General features: G+C 46.5%; 1 protein-coding gene across 7 annotated transcripts in view; it reads left to right on the top strand.

Annotated features, from left to right (window-relative positions):
* The window catches only part of LOC133347983 (trinucleotide repeat-containing gene 6B protein-like), a 51,419-nt gene that overhangs the window by 14,222 nt on the left and 20,963 nt on the right, over window positions 1-16,234 (top strand). For 6 of the 7 annotated variants that reach the window (XM_061560751.1, XM_061560753.1, XM_061560755.1 and 3 more), the window contains exons 4-5: window positions 14,085-14,414; window positions 14,936-14,989. In XM_061560751.1, the coding sequence (XP_061416735.1) occupies window positions 14,085-14,414; window positions 14,936-14,989 (384 nt within the window). The remainder of the gene's footprint in view (window positions 1-14,084; window positions 14,415-14,935; window positions 14,990-16,234) is intronic. The other variant, XM_061560752.1, reaches the window with a different exon arrangement.

Raw genomic sequence — 16,234 nt, 5'->3', positions numbered from 1 at the left:
TTTTTTATATTTTAAGTTTTGCGCAATGTTTAAGTGAGATCAGTTGTCATTGTGAGGGCAGGATTTTAGGTTTGAATGTAACTTTGTATTTGGCCAAGATTCCCACTCAAGGAGGATGAGCCTTCTTGCTCACGTGAATAAACCAAGTTATAGGTACACCTTAACACCTAACCCAATGTGTCAAGTTAATCAAGATTAGGATTACGGCCGAGTCCAGCTAAAGCCTCAAGTAAGGTTTAAGGTTGCGCCTGAGTTTAGCCCTGGCCTTAAGTCTAACCTAGACACAGCAGCCCCATACGTGCCTGGTTTAAAGTTACTTCTGGGTCAATCCTTAAACTGAATCTCTACTCCTGGGGGCTATAGCCCAGATCTTGTCATCGGGACAGAGTCAATTGATTATTTAATAAATTCTATAGTACAGCACTTGTTTTATGCGTATTCCTATGTTGCTTTCTATGATTATCTTTTGTGCTGTTTATTTTTGCCGTAGTAACAGTATAGTTTTATGAAATCCAGTAAAAATTAGTTTGATTCATGGCCATGGATTTCATCAATGACATGTGATATATGTAAAACTAGACTGACCAGCGTGGTGAAGAATAGCCAAACAATTGTCATGATCGACATTGCTGGGAGGGCCTTTTATCCAGCAGTGAATTGACAAATGGATGGAAATAACTATTGATTACGCAAGTGTATCCCGTTTGGTTTGTGCTACAATTAGGGTGACTGACGCACATTTGCAAGGTTACAAGTCAAAATCGCTGTCGGGGATTGACTTGGCCCATCATTGCTTCCGGGGTCGATAAAACGATCACTGCTTTGTGTTGATGGCAACTGTGGAATTTCCAGCAGTGGCAGCGGCTGCGAGCAAACCTCCTTTTTGCTCTTTTGAGCAGGGAGACGCTTCAACTCTTGAGTTAGTTCCGCGCCACATGTCACGTACGTCTCAGCCGCGCCCTCGCCTGGTTCTATATAAATCTCGCCGAATTATGTTTTTGTCTGAGAACCGATTTGAAAAGGAAACCGACTTGCTGAGACCTTTCGCTTCCCGGGGCAACCTCGCGTTGCAACCGGTTTCACAGGCGCGGGTACCGGTTCTGGAGGGAATTTGTGTTTATTTTCGTCGCAGTGTCACAAGTTTTAGTTGATGCCGTCTCACGTGGAGCGGACATGCGCCACTGCACGTGCTCGCTTCAATCACGACCCTGTTTCTCGGGGTCACAAGCATTTGTGTGTGAGTGAGTGGACGCGTGCGTTTACTATAGTGTCGGGAGCGGTCGTGCTGACTGCTCAGTGTTTGGTGCAATATTTAAAACATCGCCACTCGGGAGACAAATGCGGCCGTGCATAGTGCTGGCCAACCCCCACCCCCTTACGTGCTGTGCCGACCTTCATAGGTGCTTGTTAAGAGCACTTGTCCCAAAAGTCTGTTGAGGATATTCGGGGGACCTTTGTTTTTATTTTGTCTCGGTAGTTGCTCACAAACAGCACTCGGCCTGACAGTCTTAAAGGCTAAACAGGAGTCTCTATTGTTGCAATTCTACAAGTATGGTGTAGTGTTTTTGTTAAGTGCATGACACAATTTGTTCATGGATTTTTGTGGATGCACAACTCTCTAATGTCTTGTGCTGTGTCAGACTTAATAGGTTCTCATTGACAACATATGCCCCAAAGGTTTACAAGGCTAAACGGGGCATGTGTGTGGTAGTGGTCCTGACCTAGGTCGACTCAACCTCAAATGTATACCTGGTGCGGTGTGTATCAGGACGAGGAAGACAAATGTGGCTGGGCGTGGTGCTGGCCACATGACTCTCTCGTGTACGGTGCTGATCTTCATAGGGTCTCCCGAACAGCACTTGCCCCAACAGTCTCTTCAGGCTATGCGGAGGATATTTGTCTTTGTGGTTTCATCCTCAGTGCTGCAATCCTTGTAACCTGGCTGTCTCCCACGAATAACATCAGTGGCATGTGCAACGGGACTTGGCTTTGTCCTAGGTTAACTCGGCCTTAAAATAAGTACCTTGTTCAGTGTGCAAATATCAGCATTGGGGAGACAAAGACGGCTAAGCGTGGTGCTAGATGCACCATGGCGCCGTGCTGGCCTAAATAGGTCCTCGCTAGCAGCACTGGCCCTCATCCGTGCATGGCCTGCACTGCTAAATGGGGGGGACGGCGCTTGCGTTTATAGCTGCCAGTGCCTTAATTTTTCCCGCAGTATTTTGGCATAAGCGATATGTGCATGTGGGTGGCCGCCTCTCTGCTCTACACACAGTATCTGCATTTAGAATTATTGCAACAGTGGGGGACGACGAGTTTTGGACATAGCGCCTCAATCTCTGTTTCTTGTCAATCCGTCCAGCCCAGATGTCGCCTGGCCAACTCGTACCTGTCAACCCCTTATCAGTGCCTACCTTATTACAGACCAATTCAGACCTTATTGATCACCCGTGCCCTTATAAATCTCGACGTTCATCCTACAAAGTCCCATCACAAGGGAGAAACACAAATAGACAAAAAAAAATCTACCCGCTTTGAAACGGCTGTACGCCGAATGGACCTGAACTCAATTTCCCTGTACATATAACAATACGGGTAAACCGTTTGGGTCGACAGGAATGGATCTGTCAAGTCTTCTCTACACCCACAAACAGTTCCTTGGAATCTATGTCAATGTGCGCTGCTTCCCGTCATCAACGAATGTTCATCTATTTCTCAAACACCAATTGCGGTCAAGCAACAACAACAAAATCGCCTCCACGCCCACGTTTTCAAGATAAGAGAGCGTTATCGTGCACCTGCAATTCGCTTGCCAACTCATTGTCTGATTGGCTGGGCGTAGGGGTGCGATCTGACACTTTATTTTATTTGTATGGGTCCGCTAGACTATATGGGGGTGTGTGTGTTTATGGTTAGAGAAGGGATGGAGTGATGTGGTACGCGAGAGGATGTGGACTTGCCTATGACTGGCACCAGCCGTGTCAAGATTGGCCTCTGTGGAGGAGGCTCTTGAAGGACGCTACTGGGCAGTTGGAGGCAGTCGCCCTCCAGCAACAACGGAGGGCAGAGGAGCGACGCTCACAACAACGAGCGGAGCGCCGGGTGGCTAAAGCGCAGCAAGTTGGCACAGTAGGGGGCACAGGTGGTGCATCGGCCAGTCTCATCTCAGTCAATCAACCCTTGGCACCACCTAGGTCCGTCCCGTGACCTGCCAGCGGATGTTCGACACTTCACGTGGCCTTAAAGTGCACCTAGCCTGGCACAAGCGTCGTGGTGTGACATCACCGCCACTTTGTGGCGAATGGCGATTGTTGTCATTTATGGTTGTGTGTTGAGCGGTAATGTATTGGTTAGCGCGCCCATCTACGAAACTGACCATCCGTCTTCGATTCCCGCTCACGGCCAACAAAAGTGACGAGATTATCCAAACCCTAGGTCGACTCAGCCGCAAATGAGTTACCTTGTGCGATATGTTAAACATTGCCACCTAGGGCGTGGTGTTGGCTACCCCCAACCTGCTCTCATGTGCCGGGGGCCGGCCTTCATAGAGATAGGTGCTTGTTAATTGCACTCTTCCCCCAGCAGTCTGTCAAGGCTGCACGGGGGAGCTTTGTCTTTGTGGTCGTGAGAGCTGCGTGCGACAATCTGAATCGATGTTCTTGCGTTATTAAATAAGGAGTCCTCGGTTGGTGAATGTCGAATTATGGCTTGTGGTCACCGAGCCCAGGGACCTATCAGAACGATTTTTGAACCGCGTAATTTTAAAACAACAAAAATAAACGCATTGTCTTTAAATTTAGATTTAAAGCTTTCGTGACTGCAGGGATTCATAATCTTGGTTCTTTCGGTAAAGTCGCGTAGAAGGGAAACAATAAAATAATAAACATACGCCTAATATTTAATTAAATAAAATTATAAATATATGTTTAATATTTTTATTCTTTTATTGTTTCCCTTCTACGTGACTTTACCGAAAGAACCAAGAATATTCATTGTCTTTAGTTGAACATTTACAGTCTTAACCAGCAAAGCCCCTCGGTGTTGCCACGACTCGGTTGTGATTGGTCGCACTGGACAGTGGGCGTGACTTCTGTCCTCTTCATCGTTCTCGCTTCTCTGATTGGTCCGCTTTGAGTGGCGGCTGGTTGAGGCCCCTCCCATGACTTCTCCCCCAGTACCCTTCGCTGATTGGTCGAATTGGGTGTCATGGGGGAAGGTGGGGGTGGGTGTGTGAGACGCGGGATGGGAGAGGGGCGGGGGTAGGGTGAGTGAGAGCCCCGCCCCCTACCCCGCCCCCTCCCCCCCTACCCCGCCCCCTCCCCCCTACCCCGCCCCCTCCCCCCGCTTCCTTCTCGCGAGATTTGGCGAGGAAAGGTCGCGGCCTCCATTTTGTGGCCTCAGGGCAGGAGGAGGAGGAGGTGGTGGTGGTGTAGAATTAGCGTCGTGTAGAGGCGGAGGAAGAGGAGAAGGAGGTTGGAGACAGACGCGTGGGGGAAGAGGAGCGCAAAGGAGAGACGGGAGAGAGGGAGAGAAAGCAGGAGCAGAGGGAGAGGCGGCGGGAGGCGGGGATTCTGGCATCACCGCGGCTGTGTTTACCACGGTACAGTGTTGCGTACAGTGCACGTGTTATGTAAACTTTAACCCCCCCCCCCCCCCTGTCTCCTATCTGTGAGCGTGGCGCTGTAGACGGTGGAGCCGATGGATTTAGGGACACAAACACGGGACACACACGTGTTGTGTCGTGCCAGGATATCCCAGGCGTCGTCGTCGCGAATGTTGACATCGCTAGGGGAGGAGGGAGGGAGCTTTGTGCCCTCGCCTCCCTCGGGGTTGCCCCTCTGCGTTTTCAAAACGAGTAACTTCAGCATCACGGAAAGTGCACAGCGATGAGAGTGATCGCATCGTGAAAACGCAAGTGTTTTAATTCGATTAATGACAGGCCGTTAAAGTGGTCGCAAAGTATAAGCTCCAAAGCAATATCACACATTGCAAAAAACTGTAACGTGCGGCGAAAATTACGCGATTAAATTATTGCATTAGAATTTACGAAACAACGATATTGTGGACTCATAAACATAATTCCAACACTAAATAGAACACGTGCACTAAATAACGATAATGATTGTTCGTTTTTGTTTTATTACGTTTTGTTTACTCGGGAAAGCCTGAGAATCAATGTTATTTTGTCATGAGGGTCTTGCCAAGTTTTCCCAGACGGGTATGATTGTTGCTGTATATAATACTGGTAGGAACTTGGTTACACCAGCCCACAGGGGATTATTGTGTCCGTCCGTCGTGGAGGGAGGAACTGGGTGGGGAGGGGCTGGGTGGGGAGGGGCTGGGTGGGGAGGGGCTGGGTGGGGAGGGGTGGGGCTGGGTGGGGAGGGGCTGGGTGGGTAGGGGCTGGGTGGGTGGAGAGGGGCTGGTCACCCCGTGGTGTCCTTATAAAACTCAACGTTTAACCTACTCACGCCGGCTTGTGCCCGCCCTCACAGTCGGGCATATTTGCGGAATACACCATGCCGCCTTTGACCCTGCAGGCCATTGACCGAGCAACCCAACGCTCCTACCAGCTCCCTCCGCAAGAATGTGTTCACAATTGAGTAATTTGCAGGTATATTTTAGCTTTGGGACGTTTGATCCAATACCAATTACATTCTGATGGTGTTTTTTTGCGTCGAGAGGAAACCCATGCAGAACAGGCGGATAATTTATAAACTCCACACAGAAAGGCGTCCGAGTTGGGTAATTAAACCAATACATTTTTTCTGTGATGCACAAGCGCTAGTTAACACTGTTCCACCCTATTGATCTACCCTACTGTAACGTCTCATGGTAAAAAAAATTGACAGGCTTAATACGTTACCTCGAACCCTGAACTCTACCTGTCACGCAAACCCAATGTTTGGTAGGAACTCACATCTTTAACTCCGTGTTTATTAGCCGTACCTCTAACACTCGTAACACCCGCTATTGCCCTACCAGTAACAACGTGGGTTCTGACTACGGGTAGAGAGCGTGAGGCTACACACACAACCCAACCATTTTATATCTAGCCCGAGATCTACCACCACTAAGCCTTGGTCCTCCTAATCCAAAAACTGCTTGCTCTCTCTGGCCGTGACTCGCCGTAACCATACAAATCCCAGCTTTCCTCATGCTGTGGTTGTGTACAGTGCCCACTGCAACGGTCGTTGAGGTTTTGTGTGTTTGTGTGTTTCTTGGCGTGAACCAGTATTTGTTCACAACGTTAGTGGTTTGAGCCGAGATGGGCGACCAACACACACGCCAGATATGTCATAGGCGGTTTCGGGGCTGTTCTACGTGCTGGTCAGCAGAGGGCAGGGCAGCAACATACATTGTACTTTCTATGATCCCACCATAAGAAACTAAACTGTTAATTTTACCAGGTAAGGCCCGCTCAACTAAACAGTTATTTTTCAGAAGCAACCTGGCCGCATATGATAAGCTCAACGAAGTGGCTTATCATCACGTGGACATTTACAGCAACCAAATACTCAAATCGCATGTCGTTCCCCCCACTCACCCCCCTTTTCAGAAACACTCACTGACCAGCGTAATAAAGCACGGTCAAAGAACTCCCTTATCGTGTTGGAAGGCCATCAAAACCATACCTGGGCGTTATACGACACGTGTTCAGTTAGTGATTCTCCTTGCAAACCAAACACCACACGTGTAATGGAAAGCGGCGTATCCAGGACTTTTAATTGTACCCGGCAGTTACTCGCCTATAAAAATACCCCGGGTAGCGTCTAAAACGGGCGGGGGGTGCCCGGGCTACTTGCTCGCCCCCCACCACCACCAGCACTTCGGTTTCAGCAGCCTCCATTCCCAAGTAAAATCGGAGCCGACCTACGTGTGCTTTACTCAACCACTTGGGGCGCGTGGTTGAGACTCATCGCTGCTTCAGGGAGACATGGATAACAGTAGCCATGAAAACTCACTGTTATTAACACGTCTTTTTTTTTTTAAGTGGAGATGACATTCAAAAGTAGGGTTTGGCCCATAACACCGGGACAGTGGTGGCATGCTGTTTAGACAATATGAGATTATTAAGGAAAATAAGGTTGCACTGGGTAGGAGACAGTGCAGGCTTGTGGAGGACTCGTTGCAGATATGGGAATTTGGAATGGTCTCCCAAGTATCCGGTGACCAAGGGGAACACCTACGACCATATGGTGGGATGATACTCTTTAATGCCTTTCGTCTGCTTTATTATATTGGGCTCACTGTGGTAATGCACTGCTGTAATGATTGGGCATCTGCATCAGGAACAGTGGCCATGTTTGACGTCGGGTCAAGGACGAGCTGACTGGTTGTGTGGTGTTTGCGGGGAGTAAAGGCAGTGGTGGATTTACAACGCTGATGGTAAATTTGGTGGTGAAGTTTTGCTACAGTCACTTTTCAGAGGCAGGTTCTGGGGCCTGGCAACTCCATGGAGACCTCACTGTATGGAGGCTTTTCACGAGAGCCCTGACATTTGGATGTTTGAGAAATTTCTTGTTGATTTTGTTTGTGCGAGTTATCGGAGTAGTACAAACATAATTTTCAGCCCGTTTTGTCAAGGTTATATATGTGGCGATGGGCAAGCATATATAACCTTGTTGTGACAGCTCTCTCGCTGGTTCAGCAGTTCTACTGCTGGATTATTTTTTCTGCCTGAGGACGACCGCTTGTGTTGCGATCGAAACGTCATGATGTATTATTTTATTTTGTTTTATTTTTCTACCTACGTGACTTTACCGAAAGAACCAAAGAGTATGGATTCCTGCAGTCACGAAAGCTTCAAATCAAGGTTGAATCTGTATGGGTAGAGTAACATTGTCTTTTACAGCTGGTGCCTTGAGCCAATATAAATAGACTACTGAGCTGTGGCTGGATTTTGATATGACTTTTTTCCAAACCCCAAGGTTTCCTTCCGCCTTACGAAACATGGTACAGTACTTTACTTCCAAACGCAGTTAACCAACTATCCAAAGGGGGTCGACCCTCATGAAGGAAACACCTTGATAAAAGCATAGCTAGATTGGTCGTCTGCTTGCTTTATTGCCATCTACTGGCCACCTGCAAAGCTGGTGGTCTCGGGCACAGAGGGAGATGTCTACTATCCCCCCCCACCTCCTGCAAAGCACTGGATCTTCTTGGCTGCAGCACCCTCTGTTCTGATCCAACAAACACAAATGTGGGTCCAGTAGAGCGGTGGAGCTTGCGAGTGAACACTGCCCTTACTATTTATAGCCAGCGAGAGCTGCCAGATGGGAGGTGTCGTGTGCGGCAGTGTGTATCGCTGTTTGATTTTGAATGTGTATTTTTTTGTCATTTGCAAATTACAATGTTAGACTTTGTTGGCAGGAGTTCTTTATCCATTAACATTGCCTTGAGGTTTTGGGCAATGGCTCTTATGTAGAGATTACAATCCATAGTTTAATCGAGGTACTGAGGGCCGAAATACAAAGCAACTGTTGGCAACGGCAAGCCCTCTTCACGATAATCAACTGCGGTTGGTTGCAAAAATTTCACAGTGATTTCGTTTTTTTCCCCTATCTTGTGCTGCTTTGAATTATGCTGAATGGAAAATGTATCTTAAGGATTCCCCATTTCACGTAATTGTATCTGTTGGGGATTTTTTTGGTGACAATGCAGTGATGTCTCCAAGACGTCGGCAGCATTAGGCAAATGGCCATCTCTTCTGGCCTATTTGTCATGACTGATGTGAATATATTGCATCAAAATGCCACCACTTTTACAGAAACAGCATTTATATTTTATACAGTAATACCTCGATATGCGAATATTCGATGTATGAAGTTTGAGTAAAAACAGACTTTGCTTTATTATAGTTTTATAGGAAATATGCATTTAAATAATAAATAAACACTGAAATCACGAAATAAATCATACATTTGCCGATCTCTGGTACTATGTAAATGAGAATAAAAATGTCTTAGATTTATTTTATTTATGTAAATTGTAATATAGTACAATATAACTTATTTTAATTATAAATAGTTTTTGTTTACAATATGAATGGTAAGTTACGAAGTTTTTATCGTATGAAATAGTATGCTACGAAGGTTGGGAATTGCATCCTCATAGTACTAAAGGTATAAGTTATTAAATATATGAAGTTTCAATATACGAACGAAGCTGTAGGAGGTATTATATTACACCGAAATAGGTAAGTCATAGGCAGAGGAAAACATTCAGGATTGGACTTGAACAGTGGCAGGGAGTCCAATGCACAGATGGCTGAGGAAAGGGGAGTTCTGGACTACGTAGGCAGCAAGATGTTCATCTTGTCCAATTTTGTTTAGCAATTGCACATGGATTAGTGACTTGCAGCTGCCCTTCATACAATGACAATTGTGAAAGCCCTATGTGTTTTGACCTACTTGTCGTAAGAGAAGATGAAACCAACTTTAACCCCCCTTCTGGCAGCCTCGGCCACATCCATATGCAGACATTGCAAAGCCCCCTGCATGATGCCTCTGGAATCAGGTGGTGTTTCTACTCTGTGCGGTGCAGTAACACCCCCCCACTGCCTTATTTGCCTGGCGGTGGGGGGCACGGCAACCTGTGCCGTCACCATCTTCACCTCGTCCTGGTAACAGCTGCGTTTCCTAAGCGACGAGCTCAACAGCGGTTGCCTGTTTCCCAGTGACCGCTCATGACCCTCTCCTGGGTTTTGCGCAGCTGCATGTAGTCAGCATCTCGGCGTGAGTGTCTGGAGTCTTAGCATCTCTCCATGCATTTTCACTGTGTTCATCGCGGGTTTGACAACGTTCTGCATGGCTGGGGTGGTTATATGTTGACGTTTTGATGGAAAGTTTGTTCGTTAGGCTCTGCTGAGTTTGAACGCTGAAGTATGACAGCTAAGGTTACGTGCTTGTGTTATCACGCATGTACCTGACCTGGTGTGTGTTTGTGCATGCTGCTTAATTGCAGCTTGGGTTTTTTCGGCAGAATGCGCTGTTGTGCAACGGTGTGTGTCTGCATAATGTCTCTTTACGACCATAGCCTGGTTGTATAAACCAAATTAAGTGAAAAGTTCCCTCGACTACTATTTAAATCAGTGGCAATTTTACTTGGTGTTTTATGCCGCTGACTACAGGTGCATATGCGCTGGTGGTTTTAGTGTCGTGGTATATGTGTGTTCTAGTTTGAGCGGTAGTGTAACGATTAGCGCGTTGCACTATAAACCAGCAACCCGAGTTTGATTCCCGCTCACGGTCAACGCCAGTGACAAATATCTGAACTGGTCCTCGGCCTCCTCTAGGGCCGCTCAGCCTCAAATGAGTACCTAGTGCGGTGTGTAAACATCGCCACTGGGGAGACAAAGGTGGTCGGGCGTGGTTCTGGCCACCCTCTACCCCCTTGTTTGCCATGACGTCCTTCATAGGTGGTCGCTAACAGCACTTTCCTCAAGTCTGTTAAAGGCTATACAGGGCATATTTGACTAGCTTGAATGTACTGGCGCTTGCTTGTGTCCTGCTGTGCAGGTATATGCATATTGCTGTACAATGTGAGTTTGTGACCTAGTGAAAATGTATGCATGGCTTCTCTCCAGCTGTTTCTGACTCCAAACTGTGTGCTCAAGTTTGTTTTCATATCATTCAGTCTTTCCAATCAGGATTTAGATTGATTCGTTTTATTAAAATTAGATGGCATTTGGTGTGTCATCCCTTTTTGCAGCATGGGTAATGGGTGAACTCTTACTGGTGTGAAAGTAAATTGTTAAATGATGCGGTTGAGCGAATGTTAGACATGTAACACCCTTCCATTTGATGCATTTTCAAGATTCTCAATGACAGTCTAATTTATACCTGTTTATTGTACTTGTTTGTTCCGTTTGACTTCAAGGAGAAATTTACGAATTTTTGCACAATTATAAATATTCGCTGGTCACGTGCACATTTCGATGCACGTGTTGTGAGCCCAAGGATTGATTTCAGTTGAGGTGGTGAGTTATTATAAGCCTAGCTGGTATGGGAATACAATAGTACCTCAGCGTTTTTTAATACGTTGCACAAAAACTACTGTTAACCTAAATAGTTGTTAATCGAATTCACTTATAAGTTGAAAAATAAGTAAAAATCATAGTCTGCAAGAGAGCTGTTTCCACTGCCAAAACAGAAATCCATAATGTAAACAAAGCCAGTCGTCTAAACGCTCATAAATGGGCATTGCTGATTGGCCGAGGGCATGGCTCGGCCCCACTTGCGAGGGCTCGGATTGGACGAAATTGGCGCCCGCGTGCATAACGTAAACATGACCGTAAAATATTTTTGTTTACGTTAGTCAACCATGGGTTCCTCTGGAAGGCGAAACGTTAACCGAAAAACCATTAACCGATCCAACTGTTAACCGAGTGACTACTGTACATCATTATCGATATTGTACTTGCTTGGGTCGCTGCCGTTTCACTGCGGCTCTTTGAGCACTGCCCCAGTCTATCTTCTCGGAGTCTTGCTTTGTCTGCTTGATTTTCCAGGCGCCGTACCTCCCACCAACTCTTCCTCATCACAACTTCTCGCATCTACCTGAACCCTCCACATGCTCCTGTTGTAGGTGTTGCCCACGCTGTTGAGCATTAAGAGGCCAAGCCGGACAAATGTTGGGTGCGCAATACATGCTAATTTTTTTACAAACTAATTGTTTTCCCACCATCACTTATTCTATGTTCTTTGCACCATGCCTCCGACCATGCCGCATCTTCATTCGGACCACTAGCATCTCACTTCATCCCGGCGCTGTTCCGGTGGAGGGTAGCGGCAAGGCTTGCGGGGACACCAAACGTCCTTGAGGCCTGGGTTGAGCGGTCAACGAGGAGGCATGAGTAGTGCAGCAGGTACGGTGGACCCTTGTGGCGCTAGCCGCTTGTAGCATTTACCAATCTCCTTGATTAGTCTATCGACTGTTGGTTGGAATCTGACAAAAACAACTCGTGACGACAAAGACTGGTTTGGAAAAAAAATTCAGATTAAGTGTTAAGGTAGATGTTTTATGCAAAAGTAGTGTCCATTTTGCTATATGGGTCAGTTGCTTTGATGTGGAGGATGCCTAAATTGTCATGGAGTAACGTTGTAAACAACATGGAAGTGTTTTTTATGGAACGTGGCAAGAAACTGTTGCAGATATAATCAGGATAAGGAGGCTGTGATGGGTGGGGCACTTGTGCAGGGTGGAGAAGGCAAGTTACTGAGACTGGCATGGCAGTGGCACCCAGCAGAGGTCACTGACCAAGGGGAAGACCTTAAGTCAGATGTTGGAATATGGTAAGAGCAGACGGTTGAAGGTCAGATGTGCCACAAATATGGCATCTGGCAGAACAAATAAAGTGATGTGTGGTGACACCTTTACGTGACCTTGGCAAAGACAGTTTATGGTGAGGGCTTTGGTGTTGCAGAAAACCTTAGGACTTTTTAGAAGTGTACAGCAGCTAATGTGTGTCTGGAGACTCGCATTGATGTCTGTTTTAAGTTTGGTTTGGTCTTCAGGTGGCGATATTGTCATTCGTCCGAATGATTTTCTTGGAAAAAACTTGACTTGCACTGGCATGCATAAAAGATAAATGAATCGCATTAGTAGCCAATAAAAAAAATCACCTGCTGTATTTTTAACACAATTTTTTTGTCCGGACGGTATTTTTAAACACGGGGTTGTCTTTATTATTAGATAGATCGTAATGAAGTGCTCCATTAAAGTTCCCAACGGTGATAATGCTGCAGAGGGGAGGTTATTGACCTTCAAAGATATTATAAATAATGTCCAGACATCAGTCCACTGCTGAATGAAGGTATTCTCATGCCATGTTCGTCATGAAAATAACTCACCACATATACATTTTTCTCGCTGGTCCGGGTAGGTTTCTAAAGCGGGGACAACTACGGATATCACTTGCCACTGATGTTTGCCGTGGCCGAAAAACCAACTCGGCTCGCCGGATTCATAGAGCAGTGCACTTACCTTCACATTGGATGTTGAGGACAAGTTTTAATTGCACACACAAGTATAATTTGTGCTGTTCACAAATGTAAGCACCCGTAACAAAAAATATATATATATTAAAGAGGCTGTGTTGGCAGTTGTGCACAGGCTCAAATAAAACAAACTGGCACATTCATCATTCTGAAGGGTCACTACACAAAGCATTGGTGTATTATGTTTTCCTGTCAAAGGGCAGTGATGAATGTGGTGATATTTTTTGTTCTACTTAAACACACCTATCCTCTATATACAGCTCATGGGAAGAAGAGCACTCAGTATGGTATTTGCCAAATTTGAATTGCTATGGGTTTGCTCTACAAATGTAATTACTTGAAATATGTGCAGTATTTTGTTTGAGCCAGGAGACACTTTTGCTGAACCTAATTGTAAATATAATTGGCTTTGGGCTGTAATGTTGGCACATAATTACCTACTCGTTCAATTAACATCACAGAGGATGAAACATAAAAAACGTGGTTCTTATATTGTAGATTTGTACGTAAAATTTGCGTCACTTGGACGTTAGAGCTGAGCTGCCACCGCCAGAATTGTGGATTCAATACAGGAAGCTGTTGTTCTCCAGTTTAGCGAGTTGATAGTCGGGTCATTGGAACAAAAACAAATCACACTTAATGTATTTTTTTCAATTTGCCAATCATTCCAGTTGTGAGAATTAAAATATATTGGATTGTCTGCCATTTCTTTCTCTTGTTAGGTGTGTGGGAAAGTGCACCCTCTAGTGTATGCATTAAAAAAGGTCACTCGAAGAGATCTCTGAAGCAATTCTGCGGTGTCTTTTTCTGCCGGTCATTCTATGAGCGTGGAGCAATGTGAAAAATATTTATACATACACTTTATCTCATGACACCGATAGGACGAATAAAAATAAAACTTCAAAAAAGACAAACATCTAAATTGGGTCAATTTCAACTCTCTCCTGCTCAGCAGAGCTTGTGGCAGTGCTGCTCACCTCGCATCAGACGGTGCCTTTGGGAGCCTGCTTTTTCAGTGTCCGGATCATGGCGTGCACTTGCTTGTACTGTAACCCACCGCTGGTGCCTGCGTGTCGCATGCAGCAGTGACGGCCGGAGCCAGCGACCCTGAGCGAGGCCGCGACCCGGGGGTCGGGCGTGGCGATGCCAAGGCGCCGTCTGGAGTCCCAGACAAGCAGCCGAGAGCGGCGCTGGCAGGGGGTGGCAAAGGGACAGGAGGAGGGCAGCGTGACTGGGCGCCGTCCGACTCCGCTGCTCCACTGCCTGCTGCAGCGGCGCAAGAACGCGGAGCGGACCGTGGCGTGACACTGGTGCCACAGGCCCGGGACGCTGTTGGGCAAGCCGCGGGCAGCGACGAAGAACGGCGAGGGGCGTGCGGTGAAGCCCGAGTGGCCAGGCTCCCTATTCACCAAGGTGCGCCGGCGTTCCTGTCACTCGTTAGCAGAGCACAGAGGGGTTAATGATTGCTCGCGTACTGGAATGGTGGTTTGGCTGGTGCACCCATTGTAGTTTGTCCCGCGTGTTTGCTGTGTTTTTGTATATGTGCGTGTATGTAAATGGGAAGTGTGCTCTCTGGTGTGCCTTTGTGTGTGTGTGTCAGTGCGTATGCTTGCATGTGAACATTATGATTTGTGTTGCATTTTTTTAAAGATTATTTATTCAAATTGCAGCATTGAATGTAATGAGGCAAAGGGTATGTTTGGTGTTAACATTAATAGCCAAGTTCTGCGAATGCATTCGTGCGTGTTTATAAGGGCAATTGTATCTGCGTGTCCGATTGTATGCATATGTGTGTTTGCGTATTTTTATGGGTCTATTTTCATGCTTGTCCTCTGCGCATGCATGCCTGCTCATATGCTTGTGTGCACATACGTTTGTACATTTCTTTGTGTGCTTTTCCTTCCATACGGATGCTTGTGTGTGCATTTGTGCAGGAACAGCGATGGCTCCAATCCGAGACGCAGGATCCCATTCGTCAACCCAGGCTGGTAAGTCTTCGCTCTGCCATTCTACACTCCGCTTTAATTACCTCCCTCTGTCTTCCACTGCGCCTTTATTTATTTGTGTCGTGCACTCTTACTGTAACCTCCCCCATCCCCCCCCCTTGTTAGAAGTGGTTCTCACGGATTAACCAGCCAGACACCAGACAACAACACGAGGCAAATTTTCACACGACTCGACAGCAGTGACCTATTTGCTCAAGGGATAATGCACAAGCCGCTGCCGCCATTAAAGGCGACGAAGCGGTTTGCATCGACGCTCTTGCTCAGACGTCTCGTCGTCTCTCGCCCCCCCACCCCGCATCGCCCCCAGACACGCGCCGTCATGACGTGCATTTGTCGAGCTGTAAAAATACAAGTGCAGTCACGCGTAAGGGTTGTAAAGAAAGGAAAACGGGATAGGGAGGGAGGGATTGAAGGTTTGAATGAAGTGAGGGCGAGTGTTTTTGTACTCCACCTCGCCGTACCCGCCTCTCCGTCACAACGCCTTGGGTTCTCTACTGCTGGATGTTCGTTGAAATATTCGTGTAACTGTGCACACATTTGTATACGTGGGTGCGTACGTGTGTGTAAATATGGTTATGTGGATGGGTCAATTTATTGATGAAGATCGATTCTTCTTCAGCTCATGATACATGAGTATAATCAGTTATGTAAGAATTGATCTTTTAAAATCCATACACGTATACAATTGGCGATCGTTACCTCTCCAGGTTCTAGAAGAGCATTCAAATCAAATGGATTGCTGTATCCCAATACTTGGTAGAGACTGTTAATTGCATTGCAAGGGCTGCAAAATGTCCGAAACCATATTGGTTACAAACTGGCATTTATGCAATCCAATTTTTATTTACACAAAATACGCGATAGACCTGTGCTTCAAAAGTTTTTCAAGGCCGAAAGACTCATCCTGGCTCTCTGTACCTGGAGACGTATGCACGTGAGTGGAAACCTCGACTTGGCCTTGTTCGTGCGGTACATCGCCCCCATGTGTCTTATTAAAGTGAAACCACCCCGACCCATTTACATGAAGATGCAATCCAAAATAACCAGCAGCACTTGTGGACACACAATGCACCCTTAAATCTTCATTCACGAGACGATAGACTTGACTTTGACATTTGGCCATGCGGTTATGCTGCGATAGTGCTATCCACTGCATTAACATTAAACTGTGCAAGAGTGACGTTGCTCGATCCTACAATGAAGCACCTGTCTGTAACTTTAAAGGAT

This window comes from Lethenteron reissneri, chromosome 26 (genome assembly GCF_015708825.2).
Source record: "Lethenteron reissneri isolate LAM-NWPU_2019-01 chromosome 26, ASM1570882v1, whole genome shotgun sequence".
In the NCBI taxonomy this organism is placed as follows: domain Eukaryota; kingdom Metazoa; phylum Chordata; class Hyperoartia; order Petromyzontiformes; family Petromyzontidae; genus Lethenteron; species Lethenteron reissneri.
Note: the sequence above shows the minus strand (reverse complement) of the source record. Positions and strands in the feature narration are given on the sequence as shown.